Source organism: Hipposideros armiger, unplaced genomic scaffold (genome assembly GCF_001890085.2).
Source record: "Hipposideros armiger isolate ML-2016 unplaced genomic scaffold, ASM189008v1 scaffold_1145, whole genome shotgun sequence".
In the NCBI taxonomy this organism is placed as follows: domain Eukaryota; kingdom Metazoa; phylum Chordata; class Mammalia; order Chiroptera; family Hipposideridae; genus Hipposideros; species Hipposideros armiger.
The window spans coordinates 271,146-287,443 of NW_017732495.1; the positions used below are offsets into that span (position 1 = coordinate 271,146).

At 37.7% G+C, this 16,298-nt stretch overlaps 1 protein-coding gene across 1 annotated transcript in view; it reads left to right on the forward strand.

The window, feature by feature from the left end:
- KCNN2 (potassium calcium-activated channel subfamily N member 2) overlaps nt 1–16,298 on the forward strand; it is a gene marked incomplete at its 3' end in the record, with an annotated part of 243,353 nt that overhangs the window by 157,702 nt on the left and 69,353 nt on the right. The window contains exon 5 of the mRNA XM_019632454.1: nt 12,269–12,687. Coding sequence (XP_019487999.1) covers nt 12,269–12,687 — 419 coding nt within the window. The remainder of the gene's footprint in view (nt 1–12,268; nt 12,688–16,298) is intronic.

A 16,298-nucleotide genomic window follows, 5' to 3' on the forward strand; every position in this document is an offset into this window, starting at 1 on the left:
TGTGTGTGTGTGTGTGTGTGTGTGTGTGTGTCCTCTGTTCCAGGACTAGGAAGTGTAACTGATTTACTAAATGTAATGATTCTCTTCCTTCAACCTGCTGTTTCCTTCCTCATTGTATATTCTTTGTGTCTCCCCTGATGAATGCTAGGGCCCTAGATAACCACAGTTGTCAGTAATACATGGGTTTATTTGATGTTGTTGCTAGAATTGTCTCTGTTTTCTTCCTGAAATTGTTTTAGAATTGGCGAAGTATGTGAGGAGCAGCAGTAAACTTATAGACACAGGTTCTGAAGCTGGATCGCTTGGGGTCACATCCTAACCATGTACTCCAATACCTTATAACCCGGGCTCCTTCCTGAACCCCTGAGCCTCAGTTTCCTCATTCCTAAGATAGAGATGAAAATAGTATCTACCTTCTTGAGTGGTTGTGTGTTTTATATGAAATCATACACATAACAGGTTAGAGCCGTGGCTGGCCCTATGAGCATGTGGTGAGTTAAGCACACTTTGAAACAAGCTTTCATGTTTCATCTCAACTACTGTATGCCATTTGAGGTTCTTTACCACCAAAGTTTAAAAAAACAGTATTTGGGATGAAGAATATCTAACTTGGAGAGAGCCTAAACTAGGAAGTAGTCTATTTCTGTTACCACAGGGCACTGCACGTAATGTGCCAGCTGATTTAAGTATTTGCTTCTGCCAAAGAAACAGGAGGTCCAAGGAACAACTTTCATGTAAGGTCATCAGGAAATAAAGATGTGACATTTTAGAAATCATAATGTAAATTAGTGGGGAAGCAGTTATTTGTTTTATAAATATTTGATTTGCATACAACTTTTCAGTTCAGCCTGATGCCCCTATTAAGAGACGTGAATGCTAGAAGATCTGAACTTTAGCTTCAGGTTTCTCAGTAACTCACAATGACCAAATTCTTTCAATTGCTTTTGCTTTAATTGGACTGTTATAAGGGCAAATGAGATAATAAATGTGAACTGCTTTTAGATAGCTTTTTAAATGCTTAAAATAGCTAAGGTGATAATAATACATTTTAGCCACATAGCACTAATTAATACTTCAAATGAAAATATACATTTTTTTATCATTTCAAAATATTAAAGTTTTAGAATCAACCAAATTGGCACATATTCAATTGTTTCATTGTTTTAGGACTTAGCACATTTATTTTATTTATGATTTATTCCCTATTAACTCCCCCAAATTATTTGAGGATGCTTACCAAAATTTATAGACAGCATCAGCATGTCAATGAAAAATTAGTTAAAAACTGACCATGGAGGAATTTTTATTCCAGATTCTCTTTTCCTCCAGTCTTGAGTTTCATCCTTTAGTAGCGACAATCAGTGATGTCAGTATCTGTGTCCGTCTCTTTCTACTCGTCCTCCAATTAGGTAAGAGGACATCATACATTGGAGGCCAATTGCTGACACAGTCCTGAAATTAATTATTATGAAAGAAACTAATGTTTGTTGGGCACTATCTCGTTCAGTTGTCTTTGAGTCGTGTGAGAGAGAGAGACTCTCCTCAGGCCTGCTTAACAAAAGATGAAACTGAGGCTTAGAAAGGTCAAATATGTTTTCTGTGGTCCTAGAACTAATCATAGTGGAATCTACAACTTCTAGAGCACAGGCTCCTAAGCCATGCACCATAGTGCTTGCTGTGATATCACTTCCCATGAGAGGATCTAAAGGGGAAAAATAATTATTCTATCTTTCTGGAGAAGTCCAAAAGTAATTTTTAGAAACACTTTACATAATTTCCAAGACAATGTGGGAATAATTACCTGATAATACTTCAACCTATATAAAATGCCTGAGTGGGACTACAGAAGGTGGGGGCCCATTCATGAGAAGCTATGTGCAAGGAAGTTAAGATTCTAATTAAGGTTAAAGATTAGCAGGTCATGGATTTATGATAACCTTACCTATCACTGGATCCCAGTGGACAATTCTAGGATTTTGGTCTGTAGACAAAGCTCTTGCCTAAGTCAGAAGAAGAGAACTTCAGAAACTCATAGTTTTTGGCAAATGATTAGAATTGTTTCAAAAATAGGTACAGTTGAAGTTTCTAGAGCTCTTCTTCATACTAACGTAGCTCTAATTTATCTTTCCTTACCAATTTCCCTTCTTCCTCTCCCATGACTAATTTTCCCATTTTCATATCACAAGTTAGTATTTAATTCCTGTGCTTGCCCCTCCTGAGGCTCCATGAAGTATTATTACTTATTCATGGGGTCATTTTAACTAGGGTCAGCAGAGTGGGTGGTTGCCTCAGAATAATCATACAGGATTGACATTATTTTAATTTTTTTTTTGCAGATGACAAACTGACATTTAATGAGATTAAGTATCTTGCCCAAAACCACCTAGCTAGTAAATGGTCAAGCCAGGAATTAAATCCAAGCTTCTCCGGCTCCAAAATGTGTGTGTATTTCCTATGAGTCACACTACATGATATTCTGAGCAGGTGGTTGATATTTAAAAGAGATGAACAGAACCACCCATCCAGAAATAACTCTACCACTCAATAGTTATTATGCTTTCAATCCCTATAGTTGAGATGCATCCCTTTTGGATTGTTGGCTATTCTTCCCATGAAGTATTTAAATTGATAATAATCTTTTTTTGTCTTTTATAGACCTTACACAGAACATTAATGTATATTACATTAAATATAGGCATGCTTTTAGCTGCTCAAATAACAGAAAACCCAAATAACAGGGGCTTAAACCAATAGGGTAAGTGGTTGTTGGCACAGTGACTTAAGATATCAGGGCTGGCGTTGCTGCGATTCTTTTGGTCTTTTTCTCATGGTCACAAGTTAGCTCCTGCAGACTCAGGCATAGCCTCAGGTTAGGGTTAGAGAAAGGGAAGAAAGAGGGTGATGTTAACCAGATGTCATTTTTACCCAAAAAAGCAAAGACATCCTAATAAGGCCTTCAATGACATTTTTTTTTTCTCATGTCTTTCCAGCCCGAACTGCATCACATGGCTACACATACCTGAAAAACAGTCTGGGATATTTCCATAAGAGAGATGGGCAAGAAAGACGAGGGATAGGAATGGCATTGGTTTAGCCAGTTAATGGTGGTGTCCACAACATACGATATGTGTTCATCTTTACAACTACTTTTAGAGACAGCAAATAACATCTCAATTTTACAGATGATAGAAATTACTTTTAAATGACCTCCCAAGGTCATATAACAAGTTAGACTATCTGGATTTTGAACCTTGTTTTTTTTGCATTCCAGGCAAGTTCTTTCCTCTACACTCTTCACCCAGGGAGGAGTTTGCAATTCAGTGATTAATAATTTACTGCATTAGTTTTGAAATCCTCCTTGGATGCAGAAAGCTCTCAGGGCAGCCTGAGTGCACAGGGCTGCTGGAATGGGCAGAGGCTCCAAAAGCAAGAAAAAGCTACAGGATGGATGGTGAGGGGATGCCAAACATCAGCTGTGCTTGTATCCTCTCAGTTTTGCTCAGGGACTGCGCAGTGAATATGAATTCTGAACATACAATAGCTTTTCTGTTTTTTTCCTCCAATATTTCTGGGTCGATGGTCTTGGAGGGAATCTCAGTAAGACCTTGAAAAGTCTCTTTTTCTCTTGTGTTCTTTGTCCTGTCTGTGACAGGCTCTCATGGTCTGACTTCTTTGTTGATTGAGTCTTGGCAATGCCTTACTTAAGAAAAACTTTATTAATTGGCTTGCCTGTGTAGTGGCCTTTTCACTCTATTTTATCCAAAAGCTGATTTCTAAGGAAGGGCCCCCCTGCTCTTTTTTTTTTTTTTTTTGGATAAACACATTTCTGTGCATTTTCTTTTGGAATATCCCCCAAATCCTAGAAGTGAACTTGGAAGTTTATAGTCCTGAGTTATATGTGCATATAGAGCCTAGACAATCACTGTGGGAGAGAGCGGTAGGCACCACTTGCTCTTCCGTGGTGTGGCCTCCCCTGACCTCCCCTCTGTATTTCTGCAACATCTTCTTCATTCCTCTGTAATGGTGATTTCCACAGGCACTGTAGTCATTCATTTATATTTCCCTTCCTCATCAAATACCGAAAGGTTGGTTTTTGTTTTTTAATCTTTGTATCCACAGAACCTTACAAATAGAAGCATTCAATAACTAAATGAAAAAAAAAAAAAGCTTGGTTTTATTGAGTATTTGGTTTAAAGGGTAACCAAGAAATGTTATTCATTTTTGTTCATTGTGTTGAAAACAGTTATGTAATGTAATGGTCCAAGGTTTTTCCTTAGTAAGCAGAATGTTTTATATATAAATTGGATTCATTGTGTTCGGTTCTGTAGGTTGTCTTTATGAATGTCAATTATTACTTTCCAGTTTTGCAGTTTTGCACATGTAGACTGTTAGGATACATTTGAAGGTCTGATCACCTCATTCGTTCTCATTTTTTCTTCCCTCTTTTTTAGCAACCAGATTCCCTTATTTTTATTATCAATTAACTTATATTTATTTATTCACAGTTCCCAAATTAAAAAGCATTAAATATTATGTGATTAGCAGTCTCCCTTCCATTTCTGATCGCCAGCCACTCAGTTCACCTCCCTTAAGCAACTTATTATTAATTTCTAGACTATTCAGGTATTTTATACACATACAAATACAAATATATGTTCTCCCCCCTAACAAAACTACACAACTAGTGGTATATAGTTTTTTTGTTTGTTTGTTTTTAATTCAGTTACCTACCAGACTACTTTATTTAATAGTATATAACAATATTGCTCATCCTTTTTTTTTTTAATTGGTCATTTTGTGGCCGTCCTAATTTGTTTAACCCCTTTCCCTGTTAGTTGATATTTAGATTTGTTCTAGTCTTCTGTTAACATACAAGCAATGTTGTAACAAATGATCAAATATGTTCACTATCACACGTGTAAATACATTGATAGGACAGATTTTATGTAAGGAAATGGAACGGCATGGTCAAAGAGGATGTGCGTTTATAACCTAATAAATTACCGTCTTCAGGGGTTGTACTGATTTACACTTCTACCTGCAATATATGAGAGTACCTGTATCCCCATGCCGTCACTCATATAGTTAATAACTATACTATAAAACTCTAGTTATAAACTATGTTATAAAACTTTTAGTTCTACTTTAATATGACAGGTAAAAAAAATGGTATCTGATTTTCCTCTTGTAATTGGGTTGAGCATTTTTTTTTCTTTTTTAGGTTTAAGAACCATTTTTAAATCCTTCTGCATGACCTGCTGTTAGCATCATTTTTCTGGTAGACCACTCATCTCTTTCTTAAGGACTTGTAGGAACTTTTATATATTAGAGAAATTAGTACTCTGTGTTAATAGTGTGAAAATTTTCTCCACAGTTTGTTATTTGTATTTTTACTCTCTTTACTATAGTTTGCCCAGGCACAGAAAACAAAAGTTTAATGTAGTCAGATGTATCAATGTTTTCTTTTAAGGCCCTGGGGGTTTTGCCAGAGTTAAAAAGCCGTCTTTTTTGTGAGCATATGAAATAATTCTTACATGATTTCTCCTAGTATGTTGGTAGCTTCATTTTCATATCTAAGTCTTTCATCCATCTAGAATTTTTCTTGATTTATGCATATTTGGTATGAGATATCGGTTCAACTTTATATTTCTCCAGATGGCTACTTAGTTGTCTTCAAATTATTATTCAATACACTGTATTTCCCCCAATGATTGGATTGTCCGCCTTTATAATACTATGTAATTCCCAGAATTTGGGTCTATTTTGGACTTTCTGCTCTGTAGCATTGGCCTCTCAATCATTTTATGTGCCAGTACCACATGGTTTTAGTCATTTATTTGTTTAATAATCTATTGGGGCTAGTTCTTCCTTATTACTCTCACTTTTTGGAGTTTTCCTGGCTATTCTAAATATACTTACTTTTTAAACACATGACTAAAATTATTTTATTTACTGTGTATTTTTTAAGCACTACCTTTGTGTGCTGAGCCCTGGATTCTCTACTATAGAAAGGAAACGCAGGATGTCTAAGACGCCGTCCTAAATCAGACCACAGAGCTTACATCTTCATTGAGGAGGAAAAGCACATGAAGAGGCAACTAGGGCTTCCAAAGCTGAGCCCCTCTGAGTCCCTCATTTTCTAGAGCTGGCTGAGCAGAGATCTGCACACCAGCAGGTGACCCCGTCATGCAGGAGGCCTCTTCCACTAAACTCCAGACCCTCTTCCTGCTGATGATTCTCACTGCCCATTGATCTTGGACAGTCAGTTTGAAATACAGTATGTTTTGGGCGTCAGAGCAAATATAAAACAGTTGCACCATAAAGTTCAAGTTGTGGTGGGACGTATTCTAAGGGTATATTCTGTGTTATGTCTGCAAGTTACTTTAGTTCTTTGGCAAAGACCATTAACCACAGCTCTAGCATTAAAATATAGAGTACACAAATTTTTGTGCTTTCACCCTAAAACCTTTCTTCCCTTATCAACATCAAAATGAAAAATGAATACAGAGATGTGTTAATATCTGTCACTCTGATTACTCTAACGTACCGCCACAAGTGAGCTTAAAACAGATCATATAGATATAGATATAGATATAGATATAGATAGATATGTCTATATCTCACATGGAATATAATAGGAATATTTTTACAGTTAGATTTTAATACTTGGATTCAGTTTTGAATAGCTGTGATGTTTAAAATGTTTTCATTTTATAGTATATAGAATATTGAGTGACTGACACATCTCTAAATCTGTTAAATATTATTTGCAGTTTGAATTGGCAGTGCTCACCCTTGACTGCTTGGAAGATGCTCTCTTTTCTTCCTGCTTCACAGACTGGCTTGACCTTCTAGCTGACCTTTACATTTGGGGTTCCTCAAGACTTGGCTTTGTGTCCTGTCCTTTTTCCCTTCACTTTCTCTGATTTTTGTCTTGGATCTCATAAAGCTACCTAAATAGCGATGCCTTCCAATTTCTTTCACTAGTCCAGACTTCTCCGTTGAGTCCAATGTGCTGCTGCCTACTTGGCTTCTATACTCAGGTGACAGTGGCCAACATGGAACCTTTTCCTCCCCTTCCCCCCACTGCCTCATTGTACTCCGGAAATGGCATGACCATCCACTGTGTTTTTCAGAATAAGAAGCTCAGCCATCTGTTATTCTTCTCTTTCTTTTATCATTCCCCCATTAAGCCTATCAGCAAGTTCTACAAAGATATCCAAACTATATCTCTAGTGTACCCACTTTCTCCGTTTCCCACCCCCCCATGATCCAGGTCATGGGGATACAAACTACAACCAATCAGATGCAACAGAACTTTCTAATTTATATCTTCCCTTGTGTACTCTGGTTTCCCCATGCAAGTAAGGATGAGCTGTGTAAGCTAGAAATCAGATGATGTAATTCCTCTGCCTATTACCCTTCAGTAGGTTCCCACTGCACTTGAAATGAAATCCAGCCCTGATACCAAAGCCAGTAAGGTTCCTGCAAGGCTGTTTCCTATTTGTCTGTTCAAACTCATCTCCTCTCACCCTGCCCCTTAATCATTAAGTTTCAAGCACTCTGGTGTTCTTTTATTTCTGTAAGCAAGCTAAGATTTTATAAAGCCCATGGCCTTTACGTACGTTGTTTCCTCTGCCTAGAATGCTAGAATGTTCTTCTCTTTATCTGACTGGCTCTTCTCTTTGTCCAGGTCTCACCTTAGATGATACTTCTCCAGATGTCTTCCCTGGTGACCACATCTACTATCACTTCTAATTCATTGTTCTCTATTTCATATTTTGTTTCTTCCCTTCATAGCAGTGTCCATAGACATAATTACTTCATTAAACTGCTTTAAATCTGCTTTCTTGACTTTGTCTTTCTCTCCTGGTGAAAGTTTCATGGGGCAGACCCTCCATCTACTGTAAATCCTATTGTATGGCAAGTATATAGCACAGTGCCCAGTGCATAGTGAGGATTCAGTACACTGGATATTTAGTAAATAAATAATCAACAAAGGAACAAGCAGCTATTAAGAGTGGGGATTATGTGGACGGTAGAAGAAAATATGTCTTCCTTAACTTTAGCAGTGAAATATGTACTGTGGTAGAACAAAATCAAAAGTAAAATTATTTCAGGCATTGATTAAATCTCTGATAGTATAAAACAGCTATGTAATAAAAATATTTCTGGGGAAGGTACTGAAGAAGAATGTTATCTGGACTTCCTATGGAATTGCAAAATTACGCTGCTGCAATGACTTAGCATTTGGTAGGATGTATTCTCTACAAATTTGAAAAATGTCATAGATTTGTTTCACTTGTATTATGCTTTAGTATTCTCATCTTCCATGAGCATATTTAATTAACATTAGGACCTATCCAATGATTAGGATAGTCAATATTAAATGAGAAATAACAAAGCAGTTCATGTAACAAACATTTATTGTTCTCTACTAGGTAGACACGGTTCCTATCCTCAAGGAGCCTCACAGATAAGTAGGGCAGACATACCTCCCAAGAAACCTTATTGTCCTCTGTGGCAGCATCAGTAAGAGGCACATACAGGGATCATGGAGGAACAAAGGAGAGAGTTTTCAGATTTGTCTGGGTCACGGACAGTGTCCTAAAGGAGGTGACTGGAGTTGGGTTTTAAAGGAATAATAATTTGCTAAGTAGAAAGACTTTCCAGTTCGTAGTCCCGAATGTAAAGACAGAAGCATGATGAAGGTAGTGTGTTCCAGAATCCACAAGCAGTGGGACATGTAAGGGGGGTAATAGGCAAGGAGGTTGAAGAGATAGGCACAACCAGATTGTGGAATGGGGGCCTTTGAATGGTTTTAATCGTGACAGAAATGGGAGTATATAATTTAAATTTGAGAAAGGTCATTCGAGGATGAAGGGTAGCTTCCAGTCGGAGGACTCTGGTCATGGAGCTAGAAGGCATGGAAGAGACCAGCCAGGAAATGACAGAGTGAGAAGAGAGTCAGAGATGGACCTCAGCAGAACAGGGGCACTGAATTGGTCGGGGCGGGGGAGTGGGTAAAGGTGGGGAGATGGTAATTTTTTAAAGGGAACGGAGACGGATCCTTCAGAGTGGCAGCTGATGAAAAAAGCAATAGGTCACACAAGCCAAGACAAACTTTTTTAAAAGAAGGGAAGGGGTAATTAATGTCAAATTATGTAAGATAAAAATTAAAATGGAAGGAGTGGATTTCATAAGTAAGATATCTGTAATGACCTTAACAAGAGTAGTGTTGGTGGGGCGAGAGGGGCAAAAGCCACATCCGGGTGTTGGGGGATGAAAGAGGATCCAGGAAGCGGGCACCACCTAGGGCAGACCTAAGAGCCAGCAGGGGTTCGTGTTTGCGTCCCTTTGTTTTTAGTGAACAGCAGGGATTTGGACTCACTTGTATACGCTGCTGGAAGGGAAGGAAGACAGAAACTAGTCTCTCATTGCAGAAGAATTTGATTATGATGTAACATTGCTTTAGACAGGTAAAGCAAAAAAGAAGGGAGATAAGGAGAAAAAGGTGAGATGTAGTTTGTGGCTGAAGTATGAATAGAGGGTATTTCCGGTGTTGAAGAGAGAACATGCTGAGAGAGAACGAAGGTGGCCGTTAAGAAGAAAGATGTTCCGAGCAGATGGAAGATGGGGGAAGGATCACAGGTGAGGAGAGAGTTCAGCTGAGTTTGAAGGCACAGGTGTGTGGTGGCCCCAGTCCTCCTGCAACAGCCTGGACATCGGGTCCCACATTGGAGGTTACCTGGACAGGCCCATCAGAAGGTCAAAGGGGAGACTGCAGAGAACGCTGGTGAGATAATGGCCGAAATGATGGGACTGACTAGAGAGGACCAGCTTAGTTAAGGAAGTGAGTGGAGGGGACAATGAAAAGGGGCCTGAAAAGAGAGAGGAGAGTGAGGTCAGAGAAGCAAGTGCACTGTGAGAGATGGAAGGAGGGCCAGTCCTGGAAAGATAGGAGAGTATCTGTAAGCAATACATCACACTTATACAGCTAAATTGGCATTTCTTTGCCAGTTACCTGGGAAGGTACTTATTCTGCATTTATGCTGCTGATGCCCAGAATAGCATGGGGAAAGCCGGTGTTGGAATTGTGCTCAGAATCAGCAGCACAGCTCTCAACTACCCAGAGTCTTGGTGATTCTTAGCCCTTTAGGGATTGGATTTGATTTTTTGCCAACCCATTCAGAGCCAAGTTTGGTGAAGATGGTAGACAATCAAATTGGGTAATACCTTTTTCAGTAGACATGGAAATGTAGATTTAAATAACAATGCTGTTATGTGACTTGTAACAGGCCCTGAGAGCAGGTCCCAAAGAGAGCAGTGACAACATCTTTGGACCGAATAGATAAGCTTCTCACAGTAATTAGTTTGAGGGGCACATTCTTTTGGATATAAATCTCTTAAAGAGATTTGGGGTCACAAACGTTTAGAGTTATACAGTACTGAGTAAATACTCATTGATGTAAAGTTTAGAAGGCTTCTACCATTTTATCTATACAATTTTTTGTATCTCTTTATTATTGAAATCCTTTATGCCAACATGATATTGAAAGTGGTGAGAATAAACAAGAATATTTTTATAGCCAGCTTGGCCGGCTTTACTTATGATCTATTTCTTTACTGGAAACTGGAAAAATATAATTTTGTATTGTCTACGAGTATTAGCATCTGTCAAACCCTATAAAGCCCCTAGATGAAAAGTTATGATAAAGGCATACCTAGAGCAATTGTGTTTTCATAACTTAATTTGTTAAAATTTTGATATGTTTATGAGAGATTCTACTGGCTCTCCATCTCCTTGTACCAGAAAGAAGTGGTCATTTTAAGCTCAAATTCCTGCCTTGCAAAGTAGCACTGATGACAGTGTTTGAATAATAGCATGAGAAATCACTATGAACTGCAGAATAATTCACCTAGAATGGGAATTTGTAACCATGTAAAATGGTGGGGAAATTACCCTCCTGACTCTAGAAGAGCAGAGTACATAGAACCCAACCAGAGTGGAAACCTTTTCTGCCAACCATTACGATTCACTTACCTGAGAATGCTCGGTTCTCATTTGGTTTGCTTTCATTGCATGCTTTCTATTTAAGTTGGCTACTTCCCCAAAGCAAAGAATATGTCATCTTTCTTAGTGGGGGAATGCTCTTGGCATTCTGGGCAGATAGGTCTTCCTGGTGCGTGGGATTCCCAGACTTGCAGCATGGTTGGCACCCCTGGCTTCCTGGGTCTAAATGCCAGTAGCCCCCCACAAGTCATCATAGCAGCCAGAAATGTCACCACACATTCCCAAATGCCTCTGGTTGTTTATGGGCTCCCAGAGCGTAGTGGACTTGTTTATTGAAAAGCCAGGGAAGACAGGAAACATTCTTTTCTGTCCTTTTTACTTCCTTTCTCCCTCTCTTCCTGTTTCCCGCTCTCCCCCACCCACCCGCCTTCTCTCCTCTCTGTTATCTATCTTATCCTATCCTATCCTATCCTATCCTATCCTATCCTATCCTATCCTATCCTATCCTATCCTATCCTATCCATGTATCTGTCTCCTTTTACTTTTCTGTTTTTCATTGTGATGTGAGGAATGACAGAATAGGGAAAAGGAATTTTTATTAAAGAGGGAAAGATTGAAAACAAATTAATAATCCAATGGCAGGCTAAGGGAGACCAGAAGAAAAGAGGCAGAAAATAGAGCAGCAATGGGGAAGCTGGAAGAAATGTTTCTGCCACATTCATCTGTGGTCTCTTCTGATTTTCTCTCTGAAGCCACGAATAGGATTTCCTGTAGGAACCCTCATGTGTCGTTGCATTATAGGGTATAACTGATTGCAGAGGCATCATAACTAGATGTTACTGAAAATGTAGTTAGAATTGTGTAAGGGTTTAGATCTAGACCCTGAAGAGGAGAACAACTTGTCATAAGGCAAGTCCATCTGACCCCATGAGAGGGTGGTGCTTTACTGATAGGCCCAAGACCCCTTAATTTTAACATGATGTTACTTCCATGCTTGTTCAGGAGCATGGACTAGAAAATAATTTCAGCTCCTGTGTTGCAAAATTTTAATTTTAATTTTTACAAAATGAAGTTCTCCTTCTGTGCCAATACCATTTTCTAAACATAGTGTACCTGGCTAGCACTGAAAAGTTATAACCTCTAGCTTGCCATGATTGCTAAAAGTCACCTGTTATGTATTTTTTTAACTTCTGTGCTAACACTTGTGGACCATTCATGCCATACTGAAGCTGATTTTCTACTTTATTTTTTCAGTTGTTCATGGTGGACAATGGAGCAGATGACTGGAGAATAGCCATGACTTATGAGCGTATTTTCTTCATCTGCTTGGAAATACTGGTGTGTGCTATTCATCCCATACCTGGGAATTATACGTTCACATGGACGGCCCGGCTTGCCTTCTCCTATGCCCCATCCACAACCACCGCTGATGTGGATATTATTTTATCTATACCAATGTTCTTAAGACTCTATCTGATTGCCAGAGTCATGCTTTTACATAGCAAACTTTTCACTGATGCCTCCTCTAGAAGCATTGGAGCACTTAATAAGATAAACTTCAATACGCGTTTTGTTATGAAGACTTTAATGACTATATGCCCAGGAACTGTACTCTTGGTTTTTAGTATCTCATTATGGATAATTGCCGCGTGGACTGTCCGAGCTTGTGAAAGGTAAGTTTGTTTCTTTTCCTGAGAACATAATTTGCCATATGGTGTCCTTGAAAGTGGGAGAAAGCACACATTTTAGATGAGAGGTAACATAGTGACTCACTCTTGAAAATTCTGACTATTCTCATGAGCTTCTTTTAAATGAGTGTTACAAGACATTTCTTAAGATTTCTACATACAGCAATGCCTTGATGATTATATATGTTTCTAATTTGATCAGTTTTCAGTAGAGGGCTGCCTTTATAATCTGTCAAAATTTGAGGACCTACAAACTGTATAGGAGAGTTCTATCAGAAATGTTTGTTCAGTAATAATACTGAATCATTTTGGTGCCTCATTGGTTAGATTATGGATTATTGTTGAGACAGAAACCTGGAGGATAAGTGGTGATGCAAGATGTCTAATCTTTAGGGAATGTCTCAAAGTGGTTTGTTGATTGTAGTGCCTATTTATAGTAGTGTTCACCTGATTACTAATAAGGATCTTATAAGTATAATATTCTGTTTTATTGAACTCTCAATAGTTAGTGAAAAGGGGCCGTGTATATTTGTTTTATTGTCTAAAGAACTCTGATGGTCTAGAGCTAGACACACAATTCAGGAGGTGCTCAGTGAGTCTGAATAAATCAGCTAAGCATCAGTGATGTTAACCTTGCCATTTAACTGACAAACAAAAATAAATTTGTTATGTAAATGGGAGGAACTCTTATCATAATGGGGTGGGGGGAACCTCATGTGACCTTGGTTAAGAAAAGTCAAGTTGAAATTAGCAATAAACAGATAGGAGAAATGACTTAGAAGTTTATAGAACTGTTAAGTATTAGGATGTTGGTCTTTGTAGTAACTAGATTTTTTTTAATTTAGTTTTTGAAAATCCAAGTTTATATGTATATGTAGTTTAATGAATAAAAATATCTGTATGAGAATTGATGCAAAAATAGCAAACCCACAACACGCTCCCTCCATTTCTATTTTCCAGAAGCAATCACTTTAAATTATTTTAGCTGTTTCTTTGGTAATTACTCTCCACATTTCTAAATGGTTTGTTTATATTGTTACATCTAGATATTTCATCTAGATTTTTATGGAAGTTGGGGTTTTAGTTCTCTTTCACTTATACATACCCATCCCTTTCATGACTCTACTCCCCCAAAAAGTAATTTCCATCTTCCCAATAAGTTATGTAAATGCCAATAATCTATATTGCATGTTTATATTATTATGACTATGTGAACTGCGTTTGTTGAACAATATAGTATGTTACAATCATTTTGCCTTACCTGCATATCTTTTTATTTTCTCTGGAATTAATAATTGCCTCATTTTATTTGCTTAGTTTTCTTATTTTTTATTTAGTTTTCTATATATTTACCACCAAATAACCTCTAAATTCTCCCACATTATGTAAATATCTTTATACTATATTGGAGAATATATAAATTTCACCCTGATGAAATGATTCTTGGGACTTTCTAACCTGCCTCTCCATCATCTTGGGGATTTCCTTTGCCTTTTTTGCTTATTGAGAACCCTTTTCCTTGAACCCTGTTTCTATCTCTCTCGCTCTTAATTTATTCCTTCATTTTGGCAGAATCCATTTTCCAGTAGCTTCTAAGAAAAGGTAGTAAGTAAAGATATATTTTTTGAGAACTTTATTGAAAATCTTTATTCTTCGCTCACGGTTAATTGATAACTGGACTGGATATAAAACTCTAGATTGGAAATCACTTTTCCTCAGAACACTGAAGACCATTTTCTCTGGCATCTAGGGTACAGCAATCATATGCTGTTCTCATTTTTTATCCCTTTTTTCCTGGAATCTTTTAGGATCAATGCTCTAAAATTGCACAAGGACGTATCTTGGTGTGAATCTATTTTAATCCATTGTACTAGGGATTTAGTGGGCCTGTTCAACCTTGGAATTATGTCCTTCAATTCTTGGAAATTTACTTGAGTTATTTTAATGACTTTTGTTCCTGGTTTTTGTCGTGTGGATATTGGCTCTTCTGTATTAGTTCTTTAATTCTCTAATTTTCTTTCCACATTGTTTTCCATCTCTGTTTTTGCTCTATGTATGGGAGATAACCTTAATTTTATCTTTCAAACTTTCTATTGGGATTTTATTTCTTCTTTACTATGTGCTGTTTTCCCTGAGTGCTCATTTTTAAAAATCACATCTTGCTTTTGAAATAGATATAGTGTTTTATTTCTCTGGAGATGTTAATGATAATTTTTTTTTCTCCTTGTATATTTTTATTTCCCCAAAGATTCATTTTTTTCCTGTTTGTTTTGGCTTCTATTTTAGAAGCTTGTCTTAAGTATTTAGGTAACCTTGACTATCTGCTCATACAAGTGAGGTACTAAAGAGCTGATTGGATGTTTTCTGTACAAATCTGGAACTTATCAACTGTAGGCGTAACTAAAGGGTGATTTGGGTGGAAGTCACTGGTTTCACTATCTTTACATATTTTCTGTTTTCTCTGAACAATCTGGCCCATCAGAAGCCTTTTTTACTGTCCTGCCAAGATGGTAGAAGCTTGGTGACAGCATTCTGGTAATTGAAAGGACAAAGAAGAGGTCTTAACAGTTAATATGCATATAGTTGTTTATTTTCCTAGTTGCAGCACAGTAGGCCTGCTCTTTGCAGTCATCCCACAGACCATGTGTTTTAACCCCTTCCAGACAATGAACTTCTAGACTTCTGCAGGTTGGCGAAAAGCATTACCACTCCCACAGAAGGGAAAATGGAAACTAGGTGTCTAACTGCTTTTATGCAGTATTTGAACCTCACATTTAAAGCTCTGTCATTCTCTCCACTTACAGAGATACTAGTGCCTAGAATTCCTGAGTCTTTGGGGGGGTGTGGTGTGTTGGTTCTCAGCAGAAATATGGTTGAGTCTTGATTTTTCACCACTGCTGATCTGGTATTCTCCTTTCTCAAGTCAGGTAAGTCAGTTATCAGTTATCAATTGGCTTGCTAGCTTCTTTACCATTGTCTTGTTACTCATTCTTATTGTCCTTGTGAGTTTATGCTTTCTTTGTTTGTTGTTTTTGTTTGTTTTAAAATGACTTACACAGTCATTTTAAAGGGCTTTAGGGATGGACCTGAGGTCAGTGTGTTTCTTGAGCCTGACTGTTTTTACCAGAAAGTCTGTAGTGACTAGTTTTTAGTATCATCTATCTGGACCTTTTTTAGAACTTCTGTACATAAATATGGCATTTGAAGGACTAAAGTTTTCCTTTTAAAGAAAGGTAGACTCCTTATGGTAATGTGTTGTTTCCTAGCAATCGTGGTATTTAGAGGCTTATGATATTTTCTGGAGCAGATGTACCTATGAAGATTGAAGAATAAATATGAAAAACCTTCGTTGATATACTTTCTTAGTTTATGAAGATTATCTTAATTATTATCTTAGTTAAATGTTATGCATAACAACGTAGCAATGGGAATAAAAGCACAGTGTAACAAGATGTACATCTTATATGGGTAGTCTTTACTGCATTTGCTTCCCAAGGGACAATTAAATAAAATAGCCTCAAAATTATACACATGCTTTTCATTTTCTTTTCAGAAACAGTTCATCTTAGCTGTCATAACCCCTCGTCACTAAACAC